Source organism: Gobius niger (assembly GCF_951799975.1).
Source record: "Gobius niger genome assembly, chromosome: 10".
Classification (NCBI taxonomy): domain Eukaryota; kingdom Metazoa; phylum Chordata; class Actinopteri; order Gobiiformes; family Gobiidae; genus Gobius; species Gobius niger.
In genome coordinates, this window is record NC_136861.1 from 10,094,346 (window position 1) to 10,118,087 (window position 23,742).

General features: G+C 39.6%; 2 protein-coding genes across 3 annotated transcripts in view; one reads left to right on the forward strand and one right to left on the reverse strand.

Moving 5' to 3' along the window:
* The window catches only part of LOC306968995 (C-reactive protein-like), a 289,059-nt gene that overhangs the window by 183,245 nt on the left and 82,072 nt on the right, over positions 1 to 23,742 (forward strand). The gene's annotated exons all lie outside the window — the stretch shown is intronic.
* emc10 (ER membrane protein complex subunit 10) lies at positions 7,437 to 13,407 on the reverse strand. Of its 2 annotated transcripts, XM_079564686.1 has the most exons (8): positions 13,297 to 13,407; positions 13,094 to 13,160; positions 12,384 to 12,496; positions 12,075 to 12,185; positions 11,785 to 11,969; positions 11,573 to 11,666; positions 9,640 to 9,736; positions 7,478 to 7,617 (listed from the first exon to the last, which is right to left on the reverse strand). In XM_079564686.1, the coding sequence occupies exons 1-7, from the start codon at positions 13,387 to 13,389 to the stop codon at positions 9,650 to 9,652; spliced, it is 750 nt and encodes a 249-aa protein (XP_079420812.1). In that variant the 5' UTR covers positions 13,390 to 13,407; the 3' UTR covers positions 7,478 to 7,617; positions 9,640 to 9,649. The 2 variants fall into 2 exon arrangements, with proteins under 2 accessions (XP_079420811.1, XP_079420812.1); XM_079564685.1 differs by lacking the exon at positions 9,640 to 9,736 and having other exon boundaries at positions 7,437 to 7,617.

Consider the following 23,742-nt stretch of genomic DNA (forward strand, 5'->3'; position numbering starts at 1 on the left):
TGAATAACATGTTCTAGACTATAATTTTGGTAAGTTTGATGGACTTGTACTGTGATAATTGTTGAGCATATTTTTTCAAGACATTCAGATTTAGTGCCAGTTTGAATCTAATCTAGTGCTTTTCAATGACATTTAAGGCCTTGAATTTTGCACTGAGAAAGAAAACTTGGAATAATGTGAAAATACCATAAAATGTATTCAAAATCTACAGAATATTTCTAAAGAAAAAGGGGCATGAAACAGAACCACACAGTACATACAGTATGTTTTAGGTCGACTTGAAGCTTTTGCAACTTTAAAGTCAACTCACAACGTCTTTTTTTTTTTTGCTTAATTAACCTCTTACCCCCGCCTTAACTGAGTGCATTTTCTCCTGTCCAGCTTTACCCAAATCTAAATGGTAACAGCCTATAAGCCAGAGTAACGCCTCGTTCGAAAGCCTATACAAGACCTACAAAACTCATCTTAATGAAGCTTTTTCCATCACTTTTTTGTTGTTCTTTAGTGGCTTTTTCATCACTTTTTTGCCTTTTTTTCATCACTTTTTTGCCTCTTTTTCATCACTTTTTTGCCTCTTTTTCCATAACTTTTTTGCCTCTTTTTCATCACTTTTTCGCCTCTTTTTCATCACCTTTTCACCTCTTTTTCATCACTTTTGTGCCTCTTTTTCATCACTTTGTGCCTCTTTTTCATCACTTTTTTGCCTCTTTTTCATCACTTTTTTGCCTCTTTTTCCCTTTTTTTTTACCTCTTTTTCATCACTTTCCCCCCCTCTTTTTCATCACTTTTGTGCCTCTTTTTCATCACTTTTTTGCCTCTTTTTCCATCACTTTTTTGCCTCTTTTTCATCACTTTTTTGCCTTTTTTCATCACTTTTTTGCCTTTTTTCATCACTTTTTTGCCTCTTTTTCATCACTTTTTTCCCCTCTTTTTCATCCCTTTTTTCGCCTCTTTTTCCTTTTTTTCCCCATCTTTTTCATCACTTTTTCCCCCTCTTTTTCATCACTTTTTCCCCCTCTTTTTCATCACTTTTTCGCCTCTTTTTCATCATCTTTTCACCTCTTTTTTGCCTCTTTTTCATCACTTTTTACCTCTTTTTCATCACTCTTTTGCCTCTTTTTCATCACTTTTCTCTTGCTCTTTTTGGCCTTTCTGTTTTACCACTTTTCCATCGCTTTTTCATCACGCTTTTGTTGCGTTTTAATCCTCATTTTCGTCTCATTTTTGTTGCCATTTTTACCAAGAAGGAGGTTGAGTACGACACAAGTGAGAGATACTTAATTACAATATTACTATGATGTGGCAGACACTCTCCAGATGAAATTCTAAAATAGTTTCTTCAAGTATCTGACTGATAAACAGGATGGGAAACAGACTCAGTAAGCTATTTCCCCCCAACCTCTGAGTATTGACTTACTCCTGTCCTTTGCTCTGTTTGCCTTTACACAGACTGACACTGACACAGCCTTAAAAACCGCCCGACTCCACCAGGTTCACTGAAATTGACTCACCGGGACCATCCTTAAGTTTGTACATATAATAACATAATATGAAGCTTTTTATATTTGCTTTGATATCACAAAATATAGGGCACGGCCTCCGCAGGAAACTTAATATCCTGTCTCCGCTGGGTCTAGACTCTGTTATTAGACCCAGTGGTCATCAAATGTCGTCTTCTTGGGGCCTAGCAGGTAATATTTCAGCCTTCTCACGATTACTTGTTTACTCTGCGACTTTGGATATCGAGCACTTCTTTAATGCTGTGTAAAGCTGGAATTTATGCCTCTCTTTGAACGAGTGGGAAGTTGTTCTCGTGGCCGACATAAGAATCCTTACTCAGCTCGTACCAAAATAACTGCACGCATGAGGTCACTGGGTCATACTGAAATAGACATATATTAAAGTTACTTATTTATAGTACTGACCGGTTTAGTTATTTATATCACTGACTGGTTAAGTTACTTATTTATATCACTGACTGGTTAAGTTACATATGACTGACAGAAGCGTTAAAACAATTAAGATGACTTTTCCACCTGATTTTGCTCTTTTCCAAGCCACTCATCCGACTCATTTCAAACTTTGTTCTTGCTTTCATCAGACCGAGCTGCCCTGTGCTCATTGCACTAGAATGACCCTGAAGTTTGTTTGATGTGTGTAACTAATCTGTGTCCTGTCCAAGAGAACAACAGACTTTGGCCACAGTTACAGAGTGTGAACGCATAACAAAAGGGCACAGGCACTTTAATCAACCTTGTGACAATGTGGGTTTTTGTCTCATTATTTATTTTGGTCACTTTGCTTTGTTTAATTTACAATATCCCTCATAACCCGCCAGATTCATTCATTTGTGTAAGCTAAGGATTATACTTCACATTGTCTATAAACTTTGTTTATTTATTCATTTACTTTGCGTCTTAAACCATCAAATTATAGCCTCTAAGCACTAACACTAGCAACTAACTCCTTAGCCTTTCATGGGGTCGACTGTTAGATCTCTATGCAGTTAGGGAACTAGAGCTTCAGCAGCATTTTGAACAATCCGTCCGTCCTTGAACAGGGGAAAGGGAAGTCAACAACAGCTGTTTTTCTTATTCTTTAAAGTTATTGGTGGAGTGCAGGCCAAACAAAAGTGCATGTCGCCCCCTAGTGTACAGTGTCCAACATAGTGTCCAAACAAAGACATTTAAGGAGAAAATAAAATCCAAATGATCCAAACATTTCCCTTTTAGTGTTATTTTATTTCAACAGCTGTTTCTTAAAGCTACATTATGCAAATGATCCATGTGGCTTGAGTTTCTACTAAATGAAAACAAAAGCATTTAATCTGTTTACTGAGTTTACTCTTTAACCCTGACATGTGACTGAGCTGTGGGGACGACAACATGGATTTTTTCACTTTTATAAAGTTTGGCTTGTGCAGAATCTTATTTTTTATTATTATCATTTTTATTATTAAATGTGCTCCTGTCAATCAACAGTGGTTGCGCATGAATCACTCGAGGGTGGGGGCGAGGGGGGTGGGAGGTGTTGGCGCAGTGGCTTATGGGATGGCACATAGCTCCTAATCACCGGTTAGTTAGCACCAGAGGTCCCTATGCTAAAGTGGCTATGATAGTTAGCATCAAGGCTCCTTTTCCTAACTACTTCCTAACTGACAGCACAATTCGGAAGCATCTTGTCATGGCGGACACTGACGCACATCCGGTTTGGCGTAAGAGCTCTTAGCAATCTGCTCGTTTCGGACGCAGCCATAGTCTTTGTCGGCCATTTTAAAATCTCAGGCTGAACCATGTGGCAGGGGGAAACTAGTTTAAACTTTGCTTTGAGTTTCCTTTTGTATATGGAGCGAACCCATTTACGGTCAAAAACAGTTCCACTGTGCAGTAGTGCAGGACAGAAGGGGAACATAATGACCTCAATTCAGGCCCTGCCCTTCAGTGTGAGAACCAACCACTAAGCCACTGAGGCTGGGATTTAGGACTTCTAATTCCCAACTCTTTAAAATGGTAAATAGCAAATGGTCCCATTCTCTCACCGCTGGTCCCTGACCCACAGTTTGCGAACCGCTGATTTAAAACCAACTGAAACCTGCACCTGACGGTGATTTCTGTCTGACCACTGAGAATTAGCCCAACTCGTTTTAGACTGTGCACATTCAGAGAACCAGAGTTTCTGTAAGTAACTGCGTGCATGACAACCGTGTGGATTCAAATAAGCCCATAACAACAACGTAGTTTGACTGAGATGCGGGGCCCTTGCGACTGTGGGGCCCTACGCACCTTGCATAGTTTGCCTGTAGGAAAAAACGGCTCTGATGCATTTGTGGTGTGATTTAAAGCGGGCTGTCCATGCTCGGAAACCATCAAACCTGACGGAACTGGAGATGTTTTGTAAAGAAGAATGGTCCAAAATACTTTCCGCCAGAATCCAGACTCTGATTGGAAGCTATAGAAAGTGTTTAGAGGTTGTTCTTTCTGCACAAATATTGAGATAAATTTAGGCACCACAAAAGAAAAAATATGCACATGCCTAATTTTGTTTGAATAATTCTTACACACTTTCCATAAATCATATTAACTTTATTTCACTTCTGAAATATCACTGTATTTGTCTCCTGTATGACATATTTAACTTAAATTTCTTATCCAGGCAACCAATGATTCATAAAGGAAAATCATGAAAATTTACAGTGGTGCCCCAACTTTTGCATAACGGTCATCGTGAACTACTTTTACTTTATTTTTTTTAATTTATTTTTTATTTCAGTATGTAACTTTGTACTATTGTGAAATGAGATTTTTTATTGCAGTGACTTTGAGGTGCGGCTCATAAGCTTCTTGCTTCAGCCCATTCCTTTTGAGCAGAATGTTTACGGCTCAAATAAACAAATAAACTAAACTAAACCAAACTAAGTGAGTGAAGGATGTGGTGCTCGGTGACGCAGCTGTTTCCTGCAGAGGAAGTGCTGAAATCTGACCCAAAAAGGTAAGATTTACCTCACGGTGTTATGACATTAAACACTAGTGACGACTGAGCAGAGTGAGGAAAGCAGTTGCAGTTTGTGCTGGTCACGAAGGTCCGGATCAGTACTTTTCCAATATTCTGCGTTCTGTGCGGCTATCAGGAAATTTGACAGTTTATTCGCTCAATAAGTTGCTTTGTTCCAGTTGTTTTTAAACCTTTCACAAGTACTATCTCAGAAAGTATTTGACCCTGAATCGAAAAAATGTCTAAAATACAGTACAGACTTCACAAACTGTTAAACCAATTCACGTGACCTTATTATATGAAGCTCATCGAGAACATGAATAAAGGGCAGCAATTTTGAATTTTAAATATAAAACATACTTTGAGTTACTTCGCCCTTTTTTGTTTCCTAGATAATTCCACGTGTTCATTCATAGTTTAAAGAGACTATATGGAGCTAAAAAATGTTAAAGCAATAGAGTTCGGGAATGTGATGTCAAATCGCTAAGCATTATGGGATTAGCAGCAATTGTAAACTAATGGAGATTTTAAAAGTTAAAATACTGAGGTTATTGTTCACATTAAAACACTTGTCAGATGTATTTACCAGCAGTAACTCAGCACCCACTGCTTTTTTTCTCCACTTATACTGTTTTTAGCTAATGTTAGTCTATGGAAATGTATGCTAACAGCTGCAAAGATGGCGGATCTCCATGGTAACTGTGTAATTTCCCGAACTCTATACTAAGTAACTTGTTTGCCTTAATAAATCCTTTCTGTAGTCTCTCTGGGGGTAATACAAGGGTTAATGGGATGATTGGAGGGTCTTTCATCTCCCTCTGGTGTCTCTGGGCGGAAAACCACAATTGCAACTTTCCTGCCACCGGACCGGAGTCACCAAAACACACAAATAGAATTATGAAGAAGAAGGTAACAGGCTAATGGGCAAAGCTAGCTGCGAGCTAGCGCCACTTAAACAGTATTTACAGCCGCCTTTTCTGTCAACGTAGTATTTACTCTCACGGACAATTAATAAGTAAAAAAATCACAACATGCTACGACACCTGCAGTTACGTTTTCCGCCTCTAGGGGCAAGAATTACTTAGTACGACTTTAAAATTAAGTATTTTCCCATTTCTTGCTCCAGCAATGTCCTGATGTGTAGAATGAGCCCAGAGCTGTTCACAACTGCCTCTAAAATCCTGCACTGTCACTCCGAAAGTGCCGTCATACACGAGCTTAATATAGAAACTGCAGTTATGCGTAAGACCTGAGGTGGCAGTAGTGAGTATAAAATGACCAACTTGCATCTAGTCCCTTTAATGTCTTCAATGAATTCATACAATGTAAAAAGTGTTTCCAAACTTTTGACGTTACTGTATACACTATGTTTTTTTTTCTTTTCTTCTTGAGCCAGTGTCACCCCCCAAGTACCTGCCTCTTAATGCGTCCCAGCACAAAATCCATAATCAGACGTTAATAAATTATTTATTATTAGTCGTATTAAAACGCAGTCATTTCAGGCTTTTCCTCCTTCACACTTCATGTACAGACAGCATTATGTACAGCAGAGAAGTTCACAACGTCACGGGAAAACAACAATATTAACATCTACACGAGTTAAAATGCCTCAGAAAATCTTAATTTGGGTAGTTTTGACTGTTTAGGTCCAATTACTCACTCAGTCCAAGTTCATTTGATGCTTTTTAAGAGCTGAACCATCTGATCTATGTAATTTTATTATGTAACCATTGTGCATTTAGAAATACGGAAATACGATTGCAATGTTCGAAACGGAAGCTGTGGGGAGAGTGTGGAGTGACCAGAACAAGTTGCAGTGTTACGTCCGGCTGTTTCTGAAGAACATAGATAGAAATACTTGGCCAGGGATCTCCGAAGATGTAGACGCTTCCAAATGTCTCCCCCAGAGGCGTCTACATTGCTAAACAAGCTTCATTCTAGATGCATTTTTGCACATTTAGGTAAGAATAGTGAAGTAAGAAGAGGAAACTGCAGTCTTTTTCTCTGTGGTCTGCCTGACCAAAAAAAGGGGCCACCTGGATGTAACAAACTGTTCTGATCAGTGGGTCAGATCCAGGTTCAGCAACACTATGACGACCTGAACGACCAGGTTATTCCATCAAGGGATTTTGTCTTCCCTGATGGCACAGGCGTACTCCAACATGACAAGGCCAGGGTTTATCGGGCTCACACTGTGAAAGAGTGGTTCAGGGAGCATGAGACTAGAGATGCACCGATCAAACTGCCGATATCCGACACTAACCGATATCAAGAGACTTTCTTAAAAGTAGTGATAAAATTGGTCCCCTTTTTCGCCATTGTCAATAAAGTCTTATTTTCTGTTATAAATGATCAATCTATTAACAAACTCACACAAATTCATCTGATTATTACTAGTACATAACTCATGTGTTATTGTTTCTTTGGGTACGGACTGCAGTGGTAAATGTTATTTTTATTAGGCTACTTTAGGTGATCCAGTCATAGTTTCTGTCCAAGCCCTGATTAGTTGACGCTAGCATTAGCACACTGCCGCTAGCTTTAGCATGCTATTGCTAGCCGCAGTGTAGTAAAACTAACTTGGGGATTGAATTCTCCAGGTTCTTTCCTTTAAAATGAGGTACAGCATGTACATATTCACTTGACTTTAGTCGGTGAAAGTTGTGTTTTTACAGCGGAAAGAGCCAAAACTGGTATCGGTTCAGTATCGGCTATTTGAAGCATTGTTCGGGTGTTGCCTCCGATGTCAGTATCAGATCGGTGCATCCCTACATGAGACATCATTTTCACACACTCCACAGAGTCCAGATCTTAACCCCAATGAGAATCTTTGGGATGTGCTGGAGAAGGCTTTCCGCAGTGGTCACACTCTCCCATCATCAATACAAGATCTTGGTGAAACATTAACACAACACTGGATCTTTTGACTTTGCAGAAGCCAAAATCACTCAAATCAAGAATTACTGAAGCCACTCAGACTCGGGTAGATTTTCTTTTTACAGCGTGTGATTGGCTCAGAGCTCAGCGGCCGCCCCCATTGGCCGCTCCGCCTCCAGCGCCGCCTCCCGATTGGTCCTGAGCTCCCGACATCATCAGGAAGAGGACGAGCGGCACGATGTACATCCACTGCGGACAGAGATATGCAGGAGGCACGGGTTAAAGGGAGAAAACAGTAGATCATAAGGTTGATTGAGGATTAGGAGGCTATATTTTTAGTCTGTTTATATTTAGTCGTCATTGGTGATCCCAGATTAGTTTTCTGACGGCAAAGAAAAGTGAGAAAGATTTTTACTTTCAGGCTCAAACACTCGCTTTGACTCTTTCATGGTGAATAGGCAGATCTCCGGCGGCAAATAATTTGCAACTGCTTGAACTTTTAAGCCATATATTCATTGAAAATATTAAATCTGTAATCCAAAACACTTTCTTATGAACGTTTTACTTAAATTGTCTGCACATAATGTGTCCGTTTAACTTTTTTTTCCCCTCAAACATGGCCCAATCAGTCAGATGTATTTAAGGTGAGACACTCCTGGTGAACAGGGAAAATGTTTAAATTTACAGATTTCAATTAGAAACTTTTGCTGTGGATTAATGGCATAAATGTGAGAATGTTATGTTTTCATATAAAAACAAAGTGTTTTATGCCTAAAAATGCCCAAAATGGTTCATCTTTTCAGCGACAAAATCTGAATAATGGATTGAGATACATTAAAATGTATGGTTTTATTTTATTGATAAATTGACTTTTTCAGAGGGGATTTTGGATCTCGTGTTTAATTTTAAAATAAACTGTTTTTTTTTTTTTTTATCAATAAATTAGGCTAGGCAGGCAAGGCAAGAATTGGATATCAAAAATTCCCTCTGAAAAATCTTCAAAATATTGTTCAGTCCAAGGTTGGAGAATTTTAAGTCTTTAGGAGCGACTGACGTGGAGATAGTATCGCCACTTGAGAAAAAGGCCATTGAAATTACGTTTTCCTATAAAAATTTATCGGGAAACATTGAATCAGTGCAATATTTTAACATGTGAAGACTAGGTATACTTTTTGTTTCCAGGTGAAAGATTTCTATGTTCAGACTGAGACCAATTTGGGCCAAAACCTGAAGAAAGACTTTTGCCTGTAGTGTCTCCCCTTAAAATATTAACATTTATTTAATTTTCTTCTGCTTGATCTAATGTTTGCAAGTCTTCTAAATTATAAATGTATGTTGTATGTATAAATGTAATGTAATAATATATTGGGCAATAAAAAAAATGAATAACTGGCAATATGCATAAAGAATTTGAAAATAAAGCGAATAAATAAACAGACGATAGATACATTTAACATTAGTGCTGCACAATATAGTGCGAAAAAAAATCATATCGCGATATTAGGTGATGCAATATCCGTATCGCAAGAAGCCACAACATCACTAAAGCCTTCATATGACTGAGATCGACACTTTTTTAAGTTTTGGTCCTGATGCAGTGTTTTTTTCAGTCTTGTTTTGACACAATTTGACACAAAACTAGTTACTTACAATTTGTGTTTGATTAGAATGGAACATAGTGCGTTGATATGGTTGGGTGAAATATCGCAATATTAACATTATCGCGATATTGCACAGCCGTATCGCATATCACAAGTTACTTCAATATTGTTCAGCCCCATTTTGTTCCCAAAAATGTGACGTTTATCTGTTATTTATTGAACATAGTAATTTTTCTGACAGCCCTGGTAATTCTTGATCAGTGAAGGTAACGTGTCTTGCCCAGGGACCTAAATGCAAAGGCAGGACTTACAACCAGCAACTCAATGATTCATAGACTATGCAACACTATCGGCCCATTATCAATCTATTTTTTTTTCATTTGCTATAAAAGAGTTCAAAACCAGCGAGGAGCATTTGAGCCTGAAACGGAAAGGAAAAAAAGCAATTCAAAAAGGAATAGAGATAGAAGTTAGTTTCTTATTAATGCAAAATAAAATGATTGGTAATTTATTAAAGCTTCAATAAAAGCTGTTTCAACTATATCTACTGTTTATGTTTTTTTTAGAGAAGGTTTAGGTTCAAATAGCTGACAATTCTCTGTACTAATGAGGACTACAAAGAACAGGCAGAGAGGAGCAGGACAGAGGAAGCCACAATAGGAGACTGTACTTCAGTGGGATCAGCTCTGCTCTCTGGCTCCCCCTGGTGGGGGCTGTGCCGAATTGCTGAGCATGAGGAAGATGGCGCCCCCCAGAATCAAATACCACTGGAACACAGCACAGCAGCAGCAGTCAGCAAGGACACTCGGGCTGGACGATCATGGACAAATACACAAGTGCAATTCTTCTAACGGCTCCATTTCCAGACAGGTTTGGTTTGGGACGCGGCGTCATATTCAGCCAATAAGACGACAAGCCTCTGTTCCTAATTATCAAGATGATGATGCTGGCTACCCTTCAGTTGTTATTTCGTAGAATTTCATTATTATTTTATGGTTCTAAAAAAAAAAAAAAAAAAAGCATGGGTACAGAAAAATGCATTGTTCAAGTAGAAAAGGTATAAACCATGGCCTGAAGAAAAAGGAAAGGCTGCGTCGAGTTTTCCCACTTCAGCACCAATGATTGAATGATGCAGTTTAAAATGGCAAAACAAACATTATGGAGTCATTTACCAAGAGTTTGTGTGCTTATGTGAAGCAGTACGTGCAAAAGTGGATCATATACAGCACATTTCATGTCAACGACAACTCAATGTGCCTCACAACAACACCAAACACGCAAAAATATTATGAAAATACATAAAAAAACAATTCATTGATACTATTACCTAAGAAAAATATACACAATAAGTATATATATGCATACTGTATATCAGGGGTGTCGAAGTCGCCTCATATATAATGGCTTACACTTATTGTGCTTCATTTGCCTGTGTCACACTCGATGGCAGTAAGCTATTGTAGCCACAGCCGCCCTGGGGCAGACTGACCATTTACCACGTGGCTATAAAATGCTGTTTATATCCTGATCTCTTATTATGTCAGTTCCCTCTGCTGGACACGTGTGGAATTATTTCCTTTTTTATTTAAGCTGCCCCCTAGTGGCTGGAGTGAGCATACTGGTTATTTTGTTAAAAATCCATAACTCCGCACAGGAATGGGCTCGAGACTTACTTTTTTTTTTGACATGCTCAGGAATTCATGTTTCTCAAAGGGATATGATTTGAACCACACTTTCAGGCTGCACTGAATGAAAATCACAGCAAGAAGGTCCCCCAACCTAACAGTGCTTTTCTGTGTGGAGTTTGCATGTTCTGCGTAGGTTTCCTCCGGCTCCTCTGGTTTCCCCTACCACTAAAAACATGTACAATAGGCCTGTATGAATGATGTGTGTGTGAATGAATGGTGGTGGTCAGAGGGACCGTTGGTGTGCACTCTTCTGTCAGTCTCCCCCAGGGGAAATTGAAGCTAAACATGTAGTTTACCACCACCAGTATGGAGTGAATGTAAAATTGTCCCACATAAAGCACAAGACCATGCCTGTGACATGAGCGAAATAAAGTCTCTTCCTTTCCTAATTTCAGCATTTTTTAATCATGCAGCATTGTCTCATTAACATGTCAGATTTGTGGCCCTAATTTTGCCCACAACATATCAAATGTTATTTTTCATCTTGCACTCTTGTTAAATGACCCCTATCTTTGTTTATTAATATATTGTAATAAGAGTGTATGTTTTTACTAACTTGTGTGTAACATAACACCAACCTGCCAGGGGGTCTGCAGATTGAAATTGGCCCAAGGCTATAATCTGGCATATTTACATTTGTGAAAATGTTCATTAATATGCATAGTCCCTCCTTCTCAAATAAATAAATAAATAAATAATAATACTTGATCTATTGTGTATTATATGACCTAATAAGAGACACATTTTTTGCTTGTGTGTTTGCCAACCATTCAAATTGCAATTTGAAGGCAGCACTTTACACCTCAGCCCGTGACCAAACAAGCACCAAAGGGACTGTGAGGTCTCAGTCTGAATCTACAGCAGCTTTACTTCGCTCAGTAACGACTGATGATGCTGAAGATGACGATCACTCACATATTTAGCAAAGAAGGACTTCTGCTCCTGAGGATTTTTCCTATTCTTCTCGGTTTCTTGCTCCAGACGTTCGAGGAAGAACGCTGTTTCGGGCCTAAAAGTAAAACAAGAATACAGTACATGAAGTATATAAAGCGGGACCTAAAGGAGTGTCTGGTGAACCTTGAACATGCTACAGTTCATTTAATTTCAGGGTCAATGCTGGAACTGACCCTGGTGCTGAGACGGGAGCCATGACAGTGAGCGTCGTGTTGAAAACCTCCAGATCAACCTCGTCCTCCACCTCGGTCCCTCTGCAGGCGCCGGGGATCGTCACTATGGAAACGGCAATCAGAACGCCCGAGACATCCGTGTGCAGCATCAGGACGTCACTCAGGTGGGACTCGACCATCGCGCACTGGAGACGGCAGGATGAAGAAGCACATACTCAGTGGTTTTCCAGGATCTCTACCACATTGATATCTAATAAATATACGTAAAAGAAACCCAGTGAAGCTCTTACAGCCCTGACGAAAGCCGTGAGATGTCCTTCCATCTGATGCTCCATTCTGTCCGCCTGAAGAGAAACACGAGGTATCCTGACCTTGTACAGGCCGTCCACAGCTGCCACCTCCTGGAAAAAACACAAAACAAGTGTGATGACCTGGACACATGAAAATGCTTTAGAATTTGTAGTATTTCTTTCCCTATTCAAGACTGCCATTCTGCACAGGTCTGCAGCCTCGGGCACACTCACCCTTTCATACGGGCTAGGTGGTCAAGTGTATCGGCTTGTATAACTGTACTGTAGCTGTGATCACACTAGATTTACCTTGAGTTTGATTCTGTCTTCTTCTGAGAGCTGGTTTTGTGAAAGAGACACGCTCTGTTCTCGTCCGGGTTTTAGAATCAACGCTCCTCGGACACGGAAGTTCGTCACATCATCTGAAACAGGTAGATTTTAATTTTTATAAATTATAATTGACTGGAATTTACGGATGGCTCTGGCCAGGATACGTTATTAAGGCTCAGCTTGTAAAATCCCCAAATCAAAAATCTCATACTTTGAAAATGGACTATAAGCCATAATGATCAAAACCATAACAAACAAGGGCTTGACATGTGTCACTTTACATGTAATGAGTCTATATCATATATTAGTTTCACTTCTTAAATTGAATTACAGAAATAAATGAACTTTTGAATTATATTCTAATTATCCGAGGCATCTATCTAAAAACGTGAGTCCAGTTTTGTATCTAGACCTGTTGTTGGATGAATAAATTACATTAATGACTGAGAATTGTTTCAAGGTGAAATAATGGGTAAGGTAAACAATAAATTCAAAGAAAAAGTAAGCAGCAACTTTAGTAAAGATCATGCTAGATATTCTCAGCTTGCAACAGTATTTTTACACATTTTTTAAAGCTATAAATTCATATGGGTGATAGAAACCTAATGTTACTAGGCTTCTGGCAGTATTATCCTGGGACCTGGCTTGTTGTAGCAACATAAATTAAACAAAAATCATATTCTCCTCACCGACTTCAAATGAATGTTCAAGTGGAACCGAAAACCCGCTCAGTTCTGCGTCTAAAGAGTCTCCAATCTGCAGATAAAACGAGATTTGCGTTACATTTGAGTCTTCTCAGCGCGGCTAATGCTAACACATGCTAACAATTTATCTTGTTATTACGTGTTCATTCAACTTGAAACGGAAAAATCACAGATAATTTTGTGCTTACCCTTCTGCCATTGTTGCAATTTACGAATCTGGACAGTAATAAGAAATACAGAGACGATAAAACAGCAAAATGAATGGTTACTGAGCGAGGCATTTTGACCGAAGAGAACACCGGAAGACGACGCACTGAACTACACATCCCAGCATGCATCGTGTTTCCGTGAGCAACCATGGGCATTTCGCCACCTACTGCACAAAAACAGGATAAAAAAACGTGAAAAAGTTGGCATATGCGTCGCAAAATCAATGTATTAGCAAAGTTAAGTACACTAGAAGAGAAGAATATCCCCTTATTGCCGTAAAATTATGGTTGTCACCTTTGTCTCTGCTGAAGCACGGAACGAAGCATGAAATTAATCCTTTTTTATTTTATTTTTTAAAAATAATTTTTAAAAATCATCAAATTCTTTAGACAATTGAACAGGTAAGATTTTCTATTCATTAATTTATCTATTCAATTATTTAGCACCCATCAAAGATTACATAGCTCACTAAAAAGCAAGTTTGTAGCTCTTGCGTTGCATCAGTTTATTAGCTAGGGCTAATTTTCAACTCCCCGCTTGGCTGTACTTAGGTCATTCTGATTGCTAAAACGTGTCTGTGTTTATCTTATAGCCATTATAGCGTGAAGTAATTTCTTAGATGGTTCACTATCTTAAAGCACTTCTGCCCAGCCTATATTTCATTAGGCTATTCAATCCCTCTTCATGTGGCTGGCTGCCAATCTGCGCCATCAGTCTCTCCAAATTAACACTACACACATAATCACGCTAAACGTTCACACACACAGACAAGGTTCTTGAAATGTCTGTTCTTCATGAATCCACTTCCAGCCTTATATTCAGTGGCGAAGCTAGAGGGGTGGCCTGGGTTACACTTTCCCCCCTGGAACTACATCTGGCTGAAATAATGTAAGGTGTAGTATGTGCATTTATAAGCCAAATGCCCATCTCGACTGCGCATGCGTGGGTCAATCAGGCTCCTAATTTCGGCTACCAAAATAACCACTCGAAATAAACCACTTGAAATGTGTGAGCGAGTTCAGGTAGTGGAGCGTGAACACCAAAGTATATTGAGCCATAACCGTGAATTAGAAGGCTTAAGTCTCAAGTGACATTTCTTGCAAATATTTATATTGTCAATATTTTGAAAGCGAGGGAAAAGTCAGGACGGCGGCTCCGTAGACAGGAGTGGACCATAGCGGACCATAGTGGACCATCGTGGACCATAGTGGACCATAGTGGACCATAGTGGACCATAGTGGACCATAGCGGACCATAGTGGACCATAGTGGACCATAGCGGACCATAGTGGACCATAGTGGACCATAGCGGACAGGGGAACGACAGGACCTGGGATCAGCCCGACACAGGCACGGCCACGTTTTAAATCATTTAAATTCGTCTGGGAATCACAGGAAAAGCTTCAAAACGGTGTTGATGTTAGATATAGTGGGTACCTTTCTGTCTGTCAAATTAGCGATCGATTATTATACAAATAAAGTAAATTTAGATGGCACAGCCTATATGTGTATGTGGATCTCTGGTCACAATTAAAACAAAGATTTTGTGTACTGTCCACCTCCTTATTGACACAAAAAAAGAGAGAATAAATCTATGTTTTTATTTCTCTTTCCAGTTTAAATGTTCTGAATATCGGCGACATGAGGCCACAGTTTCAGACCCTGCAACAGTCGGTCAGAAATGTTTCGTTTTTCCAACTATGTGAACAAGGACTGGATGTCACTTTTGAAGCATCTCTACATATGAGCGGTCGTTCAGTTCTTTCAGTTTCTGTCTATTTCTGTACACAGCCCTGGTTGTAAAAATAAACTTTATGCTAATACTGTAGCAAGCTCCACGGCAACGACAAAAAAAGATTTATATCATCAACTTTACAGCAGTCGCCAAAAGAAATTCCATTTCTCATAATGCAACGGGCGACCCGAGATGGGCATGATGGGCATGATGGGCATGATGTGCAATCCCTAAAACACCAACCCCTTGTTCTGACTTTAAGATCCTAAACCAACCAAGTGTCCAGTTTTGGCCAAAAACTACCGTATTGTACCCCATGTTGGAGCTCAGAAAATGTCACTTATTTTCAAATCCAAAATTTGACAGGTATGCCAGAATAATCCATACGTTGAGTGTCGCTGTGGCCAGCAGAGGGAGCCACATACCACTATAAACTCACTGTATTATCACAATGACCTGGGGTTCCCTAACATTTTGGGCTGAGACTCTCAAAATCACCAGTCCAACAACTCGAGCCCCCCCACTGTAAAATGTAATAAGCATTTAGAATAATTTCAGGTGCAAAACGTTTGACAACTAATGAAAACTCAGTTAATTTAAATGTTTTTTCTTTATCGTCAATACCTGCTCCTATTGGAAGTATGTCCTCAAAGACCAGAGGAAGATGTCGTGAAAGAGCTTTAATGGCGCTTTTCACTACAGCCACAGTAAATGCTAAAGGCTGCAGCGTTGCCTTCTGTCCAGCGTTTACTGTGACTCTCATAAAACCACAGAGTGATATATGTCCAACATGACTCTGCCGTTCATGTTATCGCTCTCATTCACTCAGCAGCTTCATGATGTGGACACAACCAATCAGGATTTACGAGCCTTTTGTTCTTGGCCCGTGTCTCGTGCTGATGCCCCTTTATCAGAAGGGAACAGGAGCCAGTATTCCAGGAAATGATAATACAAGTGGATATTCCTTCGACCAGTGTCTTGGTACCCAGTTCTGGCCCACTTTATGTTCAGTTTAGGTCATATTAAACATCTGACTTGGGCTGAGACATGTTTCATCCTAGTTTATTTGGCCGTGTTTTACATCATCGTAATATGGTGATAGGATGGAAATAGCTTATAAATGCAGCCCTGTTATTGTGTAAACATCCAGGTGAATAATGAGAGTCCTAAAAATGCAACTGGATAAGTCTTAATCTAGATGATTGATGCTTCCAGATTCATCCGAGGGTCAAAGGTTATATTAATTAAATATAAAACTATTTTTAAAGAATATATTTAGTCATTCATGCCCCAGAATTATGGGGCACGAGGTCACAGCATTAAAACAAGATAAGGTTCCAAGCTTTTCGCCTCCTAAACACAAAACCTGCTCTCTCAGGGGTTCCCAAACCTATTGACCCCCCAAATCACAACAACAACAACAACAACTCTGGACCACAATTAGTATTTATAACAAATTCAGGTGCACAACATTTAAACTCTGGTTTGTTTTGATAGTATATTTTGATATTTGGATTTATTTCACTCAAATACACTGCTTTCAATCAAAACTCCATAAAATTTAGTCTCATGAATTTTAAAAATATTTTCTTGAAAACATCTTGTGACCCCCCTTGGTCCCCCCCATTGGGAGCCCCTGCTCTAGAGCAGTGGTTCCCAAAGTGGGGTCAGGACCCCTCAGGGGCTTGTGAGGCCTTGGGTGGGAGTCCCCATATGATTTCAAGATGAAACAAAAAGAAAAATGCTACTGTTTTTAGCATATTTTTGAGTGTAAAACAGCCTAGAATGTATGAAGTCCATTCAATTATTCAAAATAAACCGTTTAAATACATATTGATTAGATTTTTAAATGCCCTTCTGGTCTAAAGTTGCGTAAAAACCTTTTTACCATGGGGGTCCCAAGTTCGTTCCATGTACATTTTTGGGGTCCCAGCCAAAAAAGTTTGAGAACCCTGGGCGTCGTGGGACATGGAGATGGGGGTCGTTAGATTATTTGAGGACAGTCTTAAATTTATTACATTGAATTTGGTGTATTTTTCATCAAAAGCTGTAATTTTTTGTCCATTGTCTTTAGTGTCCAAACAAACAATATCAAAGCAGTTTACATTTCACAGTGGGAGAGTTATTGGCCCGGTGATTTTGAAGGTCATGGCTTGAAAGGTTTGAGGACCTCTGCGCTAGAGAGTAAAGTTAATTGCTGTGAATGCTTGATGATTAATGTGCAGATAATGGCAGTTGTGAAAGCGAGCTTTTACCAGCTAAGGCTACTCAGTAAAATCAAATCTTTCTTGTCCCGAGCTGACCTTGAAAAGGCCATTCATGCTTTCATCAGCTCGAGGATAGACAACTGTAACGCCCTCTACACTGAACTTAACCTATCACTCCTCAATCGGCTTCAACTGGTACAAAACAGCTCGTCTCCAACACCTCCAGACGCTCACACATCACCCCAGTCCTCCGCTCTCTCCACTGGCTCCCAGTGCGGTTTAGGGCAGAGTTTAAGGTCCTGATGTTTGTGTTCAAGGCCATCAATGGTCTGGCCCGGCCGACCTCGCTGAATTAGTAACGGTCTACCAACCAGCTGGAGCTCTGCGCTCCTCTGAACACACCTCCCTGTTCACTCCCAAGTTCAAATACAACAAGTTTGGAGACCGGTCATTTTCCGCCTAAGGCCCAAAGCTGCCGGTACAGCTTCGAAACATCACTGAGTTGACTGTTTTTAAATCACAGTTGAAGACACATCTTTTCAGACAAGCTTTCGATACATAGCCACTGGCTTGACTGCTGTTTGTATGTGATTCTATTGTGATTCTTGTTAGGGCTGCTCGATTATTGAAAAAATAATAATCACGATTATTTTTGTCATAATTGAAATCACGATCATGCAAACGATTATTTGTTGCCTTTAAAAAAGTCTTTATTTTATTTATACATTTATTAATAAAAAAAAATATGCTGAATATTTTCTGTTTTCTGAACCGTCATAAAAGTACAAATGATTTCAAGTATGCCTCGATTAGAGAGAGGTCTCTGTTTCACACCTGCCCCCTGCTGGCCAGCCCGCATAATGTAAATCAGGGGTAGGCAAGTTTGCATTGTGGAGGACCGACTTTAATAATAACCAAAACACCAAGGGCCGAACCTCACCATTTTTATCCTTTTTTTGAGAAGAGAAGGCAATTTGACAACTGAAATGATCAGAATGAAAAGAATGAGACCCCTGCATAATGTAAACTGGTGGAATTAAAGCCTGTCAGCTCTGTGGAGAAGAAACTATATGACCCAAATAAGATTTTTTTTTGCAGTTTGGTCCATTTTTGTGTGTTTTTATATCTCCTCACATATGAAAGCATTGATTCAAAACTGGACAGTCCATTCATAAACAAGGAAACGTTCCATTTTAAGTGTCATTTTTCAGGTTGCTCTATTTCAACATTAAACACACGGATGCGGCTGTTCCTTCAAAGCCTCCACAATGACAGGCACGTCTTATTTTTGACTAAGGACGGTACACAGCGGCACCATTGTTTCGGGCAGAGACAGAGAGTGATGGAACGTCCCAGTAAGAGGTGCATATACTGTTGAGAGCGGGAAGTTTTTAAAGTTCAGCGCTCCGGGGAATCAAAGGAACTCGGTCGAGATGCTTCTCAGCGTACAACAAAGAGTTTTCATGCAGTACTTATATTTGAAGAATTTAGTGGTGCGAGGCTAGTGCTAGGCTAGTGCTAGGCTAGTGCATGTCTATGGTAACTAGTAGCCTGCATTAAAAACAGTCTGACCTGAGCACAGTGCACTTGAGGCAAAACACTTATAACACCAGACTACCAATATAAATGTCTGTGTTGACTGAATAATGTTTTAAATATAGCCATTTTGCATTTAAAATAACTTAGCAGCATCAGCTTCCTGGTTGTAGCTACACAGCGGCGGAGTGATCTGCAAGGTTACCGGATCTACAGTGGTTTGTTTACCTGCGGCCGGCATTACTATTCACAAAGGAGCTTTCTACAAATCAGATATGGCAACGTTTGGAGGACGACCCCATGATTTTGAAGAGGTTTTTAATGCAGGCTACTAGTTACCATAGACATGCGTTAGCCTAGCACTAGCCTAGCACCACTAAACGCTTCAAATATAAGGACTGCATGAATAAAAAAACAACAACCCTCCGGATAACTCGGAAATGAGGCCCTATGTCACAAGTCCTGAAATATCCCTTTAATCTTAAAGTATCCCGCAATTCACCTGAAATACTACTTGATTTGGGTTAAAAAAACCAAAACGTAAATAAACGTACTGACGATAAATATTGAGCCCAAAAATGTATTATTTATCTGCCATTTATTGAACGATAAGGCGATATAGTAATTATTGTGACAGACCTAGTGTGAGCTACTAAATCAGAGCCACGTGAACATATTTGCCCCCAAAAACGCCTTTTCTGTGCATTACCTATTTATTAATATTGCTTGTAATTAGTTAACTATCCACCAGGGGGTACCACAGCACCCTCAGCACCCCAGGTTCCCACAACCTTGTACCAAATATCATAATTTTGCTAATAATCGTGATTATTATTTTTCAATAATCAAGCAGCCCTACGTTATCATATCGATATTGAGATATGAACATTCACGATTTCAATATCGAAAAAGCAAGATATAAGCGATACAGATTTTCATCAATAAAACAGAAATCTTTCGTATTATCATTAAATTTTTCTGAAAAATGCTTCGTTTTCACCTAATCCATAGTTATATCGGTATCGAGATATCTGGCATGAATATCGAGATATGAAATTGTGTCCATCTCGTTCAGCCCTAGTATGAAGTGTTTTGCCCAAGGACACAGGGACTATAATATGCACTAGAACAAAATGATGTTGGACCTCTAACCTGCAGTAACAAGTGGACTCGTCTGCAGTAAGGTAATCTACTTATATGGCTCCTGGTTTAATGCCGTCAGAGGCAGCGCACTCATTAAAACCTAAGTCACCTTCAGTGTAACAAAATGTATGGAGTGTGACGTCCACAGTAAATAAAGTGTTATGTGTGAGCCGCGGTAATAACAGTAAAGCCTCATGTTTAACGTCCACGTCCGCGCTGCGTCATGCCCCGCGCATACCGAGAGTTTATGTATTTCACCTCGTCTGGGACACTAAGTATCCTGAGAATTTGTAGTTCTTAAGACGATCACTTTTTATGATTAGTCCGGATTTCGTCCAAATCTTTTCTCCAGAGCCCGAAAGTTTGTGACCGGAGGATTTCCACCCGGTCTGAGAGTGGGCGGTGATACTTAACTGTGCATCAGTGTTGAAATGACTCCCCAGCTCCCCGTCATTAAATCAGAATTATGGGAATCCTCGTGTCGCAAACCTAAACTCGAGAGAGGGGTTTTGGAAACTTCTGCCATTGGTGTCTAATGGATCTAATGTTATTGAACGTTATTATAAAAATCAACACCAAAAGCTACAACATCAGGGGTAGGCAACGTCAGGCCCGGGGGCCAAATCCGGCCCTACACACAGAACCTCTGGCCCCCCATGAGGATTTTGAGAAATATTTTTATGCAAATATGAGATCAAAGAACAATTTTCTGTGGGTCGCGAGCCTATAGGAAATATTCTACATTTTCCATTGTAATCTGCATGGAATCAGTTAAAGTGAATGTTATTGGTCGTTTTTTTAGACGATAAATGACAATTTACAGTTTTATTTGGGTTGCAGCTTGTCACCCTTGGGTAATGGCGGTTCCCAAAGCCATGAATTGAGAACCACTAATGTAAAACATCGGCATTTGCAACATTTTCTCCCATTGAACAGGACCTATTTAAGGCTTTGTACTTCGGATAAGACTAAATTTACTCCCATACCTTGTGGAATGAAGCTCTTTCACTAGAACCTAAAAATCAAGTTAGAAATCCACTGGTAATCATGGTCTCACACCTGAATTTTAACAATCATATTAAAGTGATAGTCTGTAAGTTTAATTGTTTTACAAATTTAATAGATTGTGTTTACTTGACTGCCTGAGGTAGCATAAGTAAAATTAATAATCTTTTTTTCTTAAGTCCCTCACTTCGCTGATTTCAGCAACTAATCACAATCCCCGGGATACCACTTTGACCAATGAGACGAGCTTTTCCTGTAAACCGGCCTGTCAGGTCCAATCAGGAGGGAGGGGGAGGAGCTTGATCGTTTACTTTTTATAAATTCTGTTCCTGCTCTCCTTCATTTTGCAAACTAAGAGTGGCTCTCTGGTTAAAGGAATTTGATTGTTTACTTTCAGATTTCACTTTATCTCTCCTCACTTTGCAAACTTACAGACTATCACTTTAAGACAATTACATCAGCGGCCTATTACCGTCTAAAAAACATTGTTACAATAAAAAAACATAGTGTCTAAACAGGACTTGGGGAGACTAATTCATGCATTTGTTTCCAGTCAGGTAGACTATTATAACGGCCTTCTTACTGGCCTTTCTAAATGAGCTGTTAGAGCTTCAGTAAATACAAGATACTGCTGAATGAGTCCTTACGAGATCCAGGATACATGACCATATTAGTCCAGTGCTCTGGTCTCTGCACTGGCTTCCTGTCGCTCAGAGAATAGACTTTAAAATATCTCTGCTTGTTACAAGTCTCTTCATGGTCGGGCACTAAAGTATAGCTGACCTGTTACAGCCGTATGAACCACCTCAGGCCATGAGATCCTCAGGTCTTTTGGTGGAGACAACTAAACAGGGTGAGGCTCAGTTCCAATGCAGCAAATGAAATGATAATTATGAAACTGGTGAACTTGCAACCGATGTTTTCCATCTCAATAAGTCATATTTTCAAAAGCATTAAAACCTGTCATATGCATTTTAAGCCCAGGCTGGAAAAAACTTATTTACTGCAGCCTATGGAAACACATTTAACACATTTTATGAGTTGTATTAATTGATTTGTTTTATTGTGTGTTTTTTTTGTGTTTGTGTGTTTTCGGTGTTGCTGTGAGACACATTGAGTTGCCTTGTGCATGAAATGTGCTGTATTAATACATTTGCCTTGCCTGCCAATAACAAGTAAATGAATGAATAAAATAGAAATGCTTGTTTAGAAATATGTCTATAAATATTACAATTTCGCTGGACTTCACTGTATGGACATTGATTTATATTGTACTTTTGCTCCTCAGACGGTGTGTCCTTTTGCTCGGCATCATGGGAAATCCACAGAAGCCAGTCCTGTCCATACGAAAAACCCTGTCCGGTCGACGAGGGAGAAGTTTCCAAATATTTAAAGGTCAGTGAAACAGTAATCTGTTTGGACAGATGTTTATTAAAACCAGAGGTCGTTAAGCATAAACTATTGGACTGCCACTGGACGACCCGTAGGGGGCGGTGGCAGCGGCAGTGCTGATGTAGGGTTAAGCTGATTCACCTATTGTGCATGTTTTTAGTGGTAGGGGAAACCTGAGTACCCGGAGGAAACCAACGCAGACACAAGGAGAACATGCAAACTCCACACAGAAAGACCCCGTCCTGGTGGGAATCGAACCCGGGACCGTGTAGCTTTGAAGCACGAGCAGCAAAGAGTAAAAATTAATTAAAAAGAAAGTCATGTGACTGAGAACAGACGCAGCTTTCACTGATTTAAAGATCACACTTGGGGCCCTAATGCTGAGGGCTGGGACAAGATATTATTTTTAGTGGTGGGACTCGATAAACATTTTTTAATCGAGTTAATAAAAGGTCTGTAATTAATTAATCGCAATTAATCTCATGTTAATCGAAAACCAAAAACAATGATTTTTTGCGCCTAAATTATTCAACAACTAGATAAAACATGAGAATAACAAATGTATTTATTGTTGTTAATCTGTATAGTTATTCAAGTAACTGAGGCAAAGTGCATTTATAGCTGTTTAGCTTTCAAGTGTTTTAGGAACTCTGGTCACTCATGTAACTTGTAGAGTTCATTAAACCGTAATAATAATGCCACATTTATATAAAAGAAAAAATAAATAAAGCAAAAGGGCCATAAGACAGCGCCTTTACGTGCTTAACAATGGCTGTAAACTGAAATCAAAGTGCCATTTCTTATCCTGACAAGGGTTCGGGTCATTGTGGCTCAGAGTGTAGGCCTAAATAAAGGTGTGGGGTTTAAATCTCTCTTAAATACACACTGACCAATCTGACCAATCTGACCAATCTTTTGCCCTCTACCTCGTATACTCTTCAATATTCTTCCCCCGATGAAAAAAGTTTGGACACCCCTGCTCTAAGATATCTGTGATTACTGTTGCATTCTATCCTAATAAGTCAACATTCCTAAATGTAAAATACTTGAATTACTGTTCACATGGAAGCATTAAAACACAGTGTGTTCGCCGTATTCACTTTTATACTTTTTATACTGGTTTTTGTTCATGTTCATTGATTTGCTAGTTCTCCCAAACATGGCGGGTTTCTATGGTAACGTTCACTTCAGAACATTCCATCCCAAACTCTATTTAGGCAGACTAATCTCCATGGCAACAAAAAAGAAAAATGATTCTGACCTCTGATTGGCCGGTTGCAGTGACATCATCAGTTCTGTTGTGACATCACACATTCCGTGTTTCACCTTGGGGAGTGTGAGCTGCTCAGACCGACAGCTCATTTGGGTCAGTCGCTTGTTCTGACGAGCCACAGACGTCATTTCTTC

Bases quoted from the DNA above. Each gene is read 5' to 3' on its own strand.
- emc10 (XM_079564685.1), bottom strand. From the start codon at position 13,389: ATGCCTCGCTCAGTAACCATTCATTTTGCTGTTTTATCGTCTCTGTAT. The intron at 11,667-11,784 runs GTCAGTTCCAGC...TTTTACTTTTAG, and splicing joins GCTCCCGTCTCAGCACCAGG to GCCCGAAACAGCGTTCTTCC. The intron at 7,618-11,572 runs GTGAGTGATCGT...CTCTGTCCGCAG, and splicing joins AGTCCTTCTTTGCTAAATAT to TGGATGTACATCGTGCCGCT.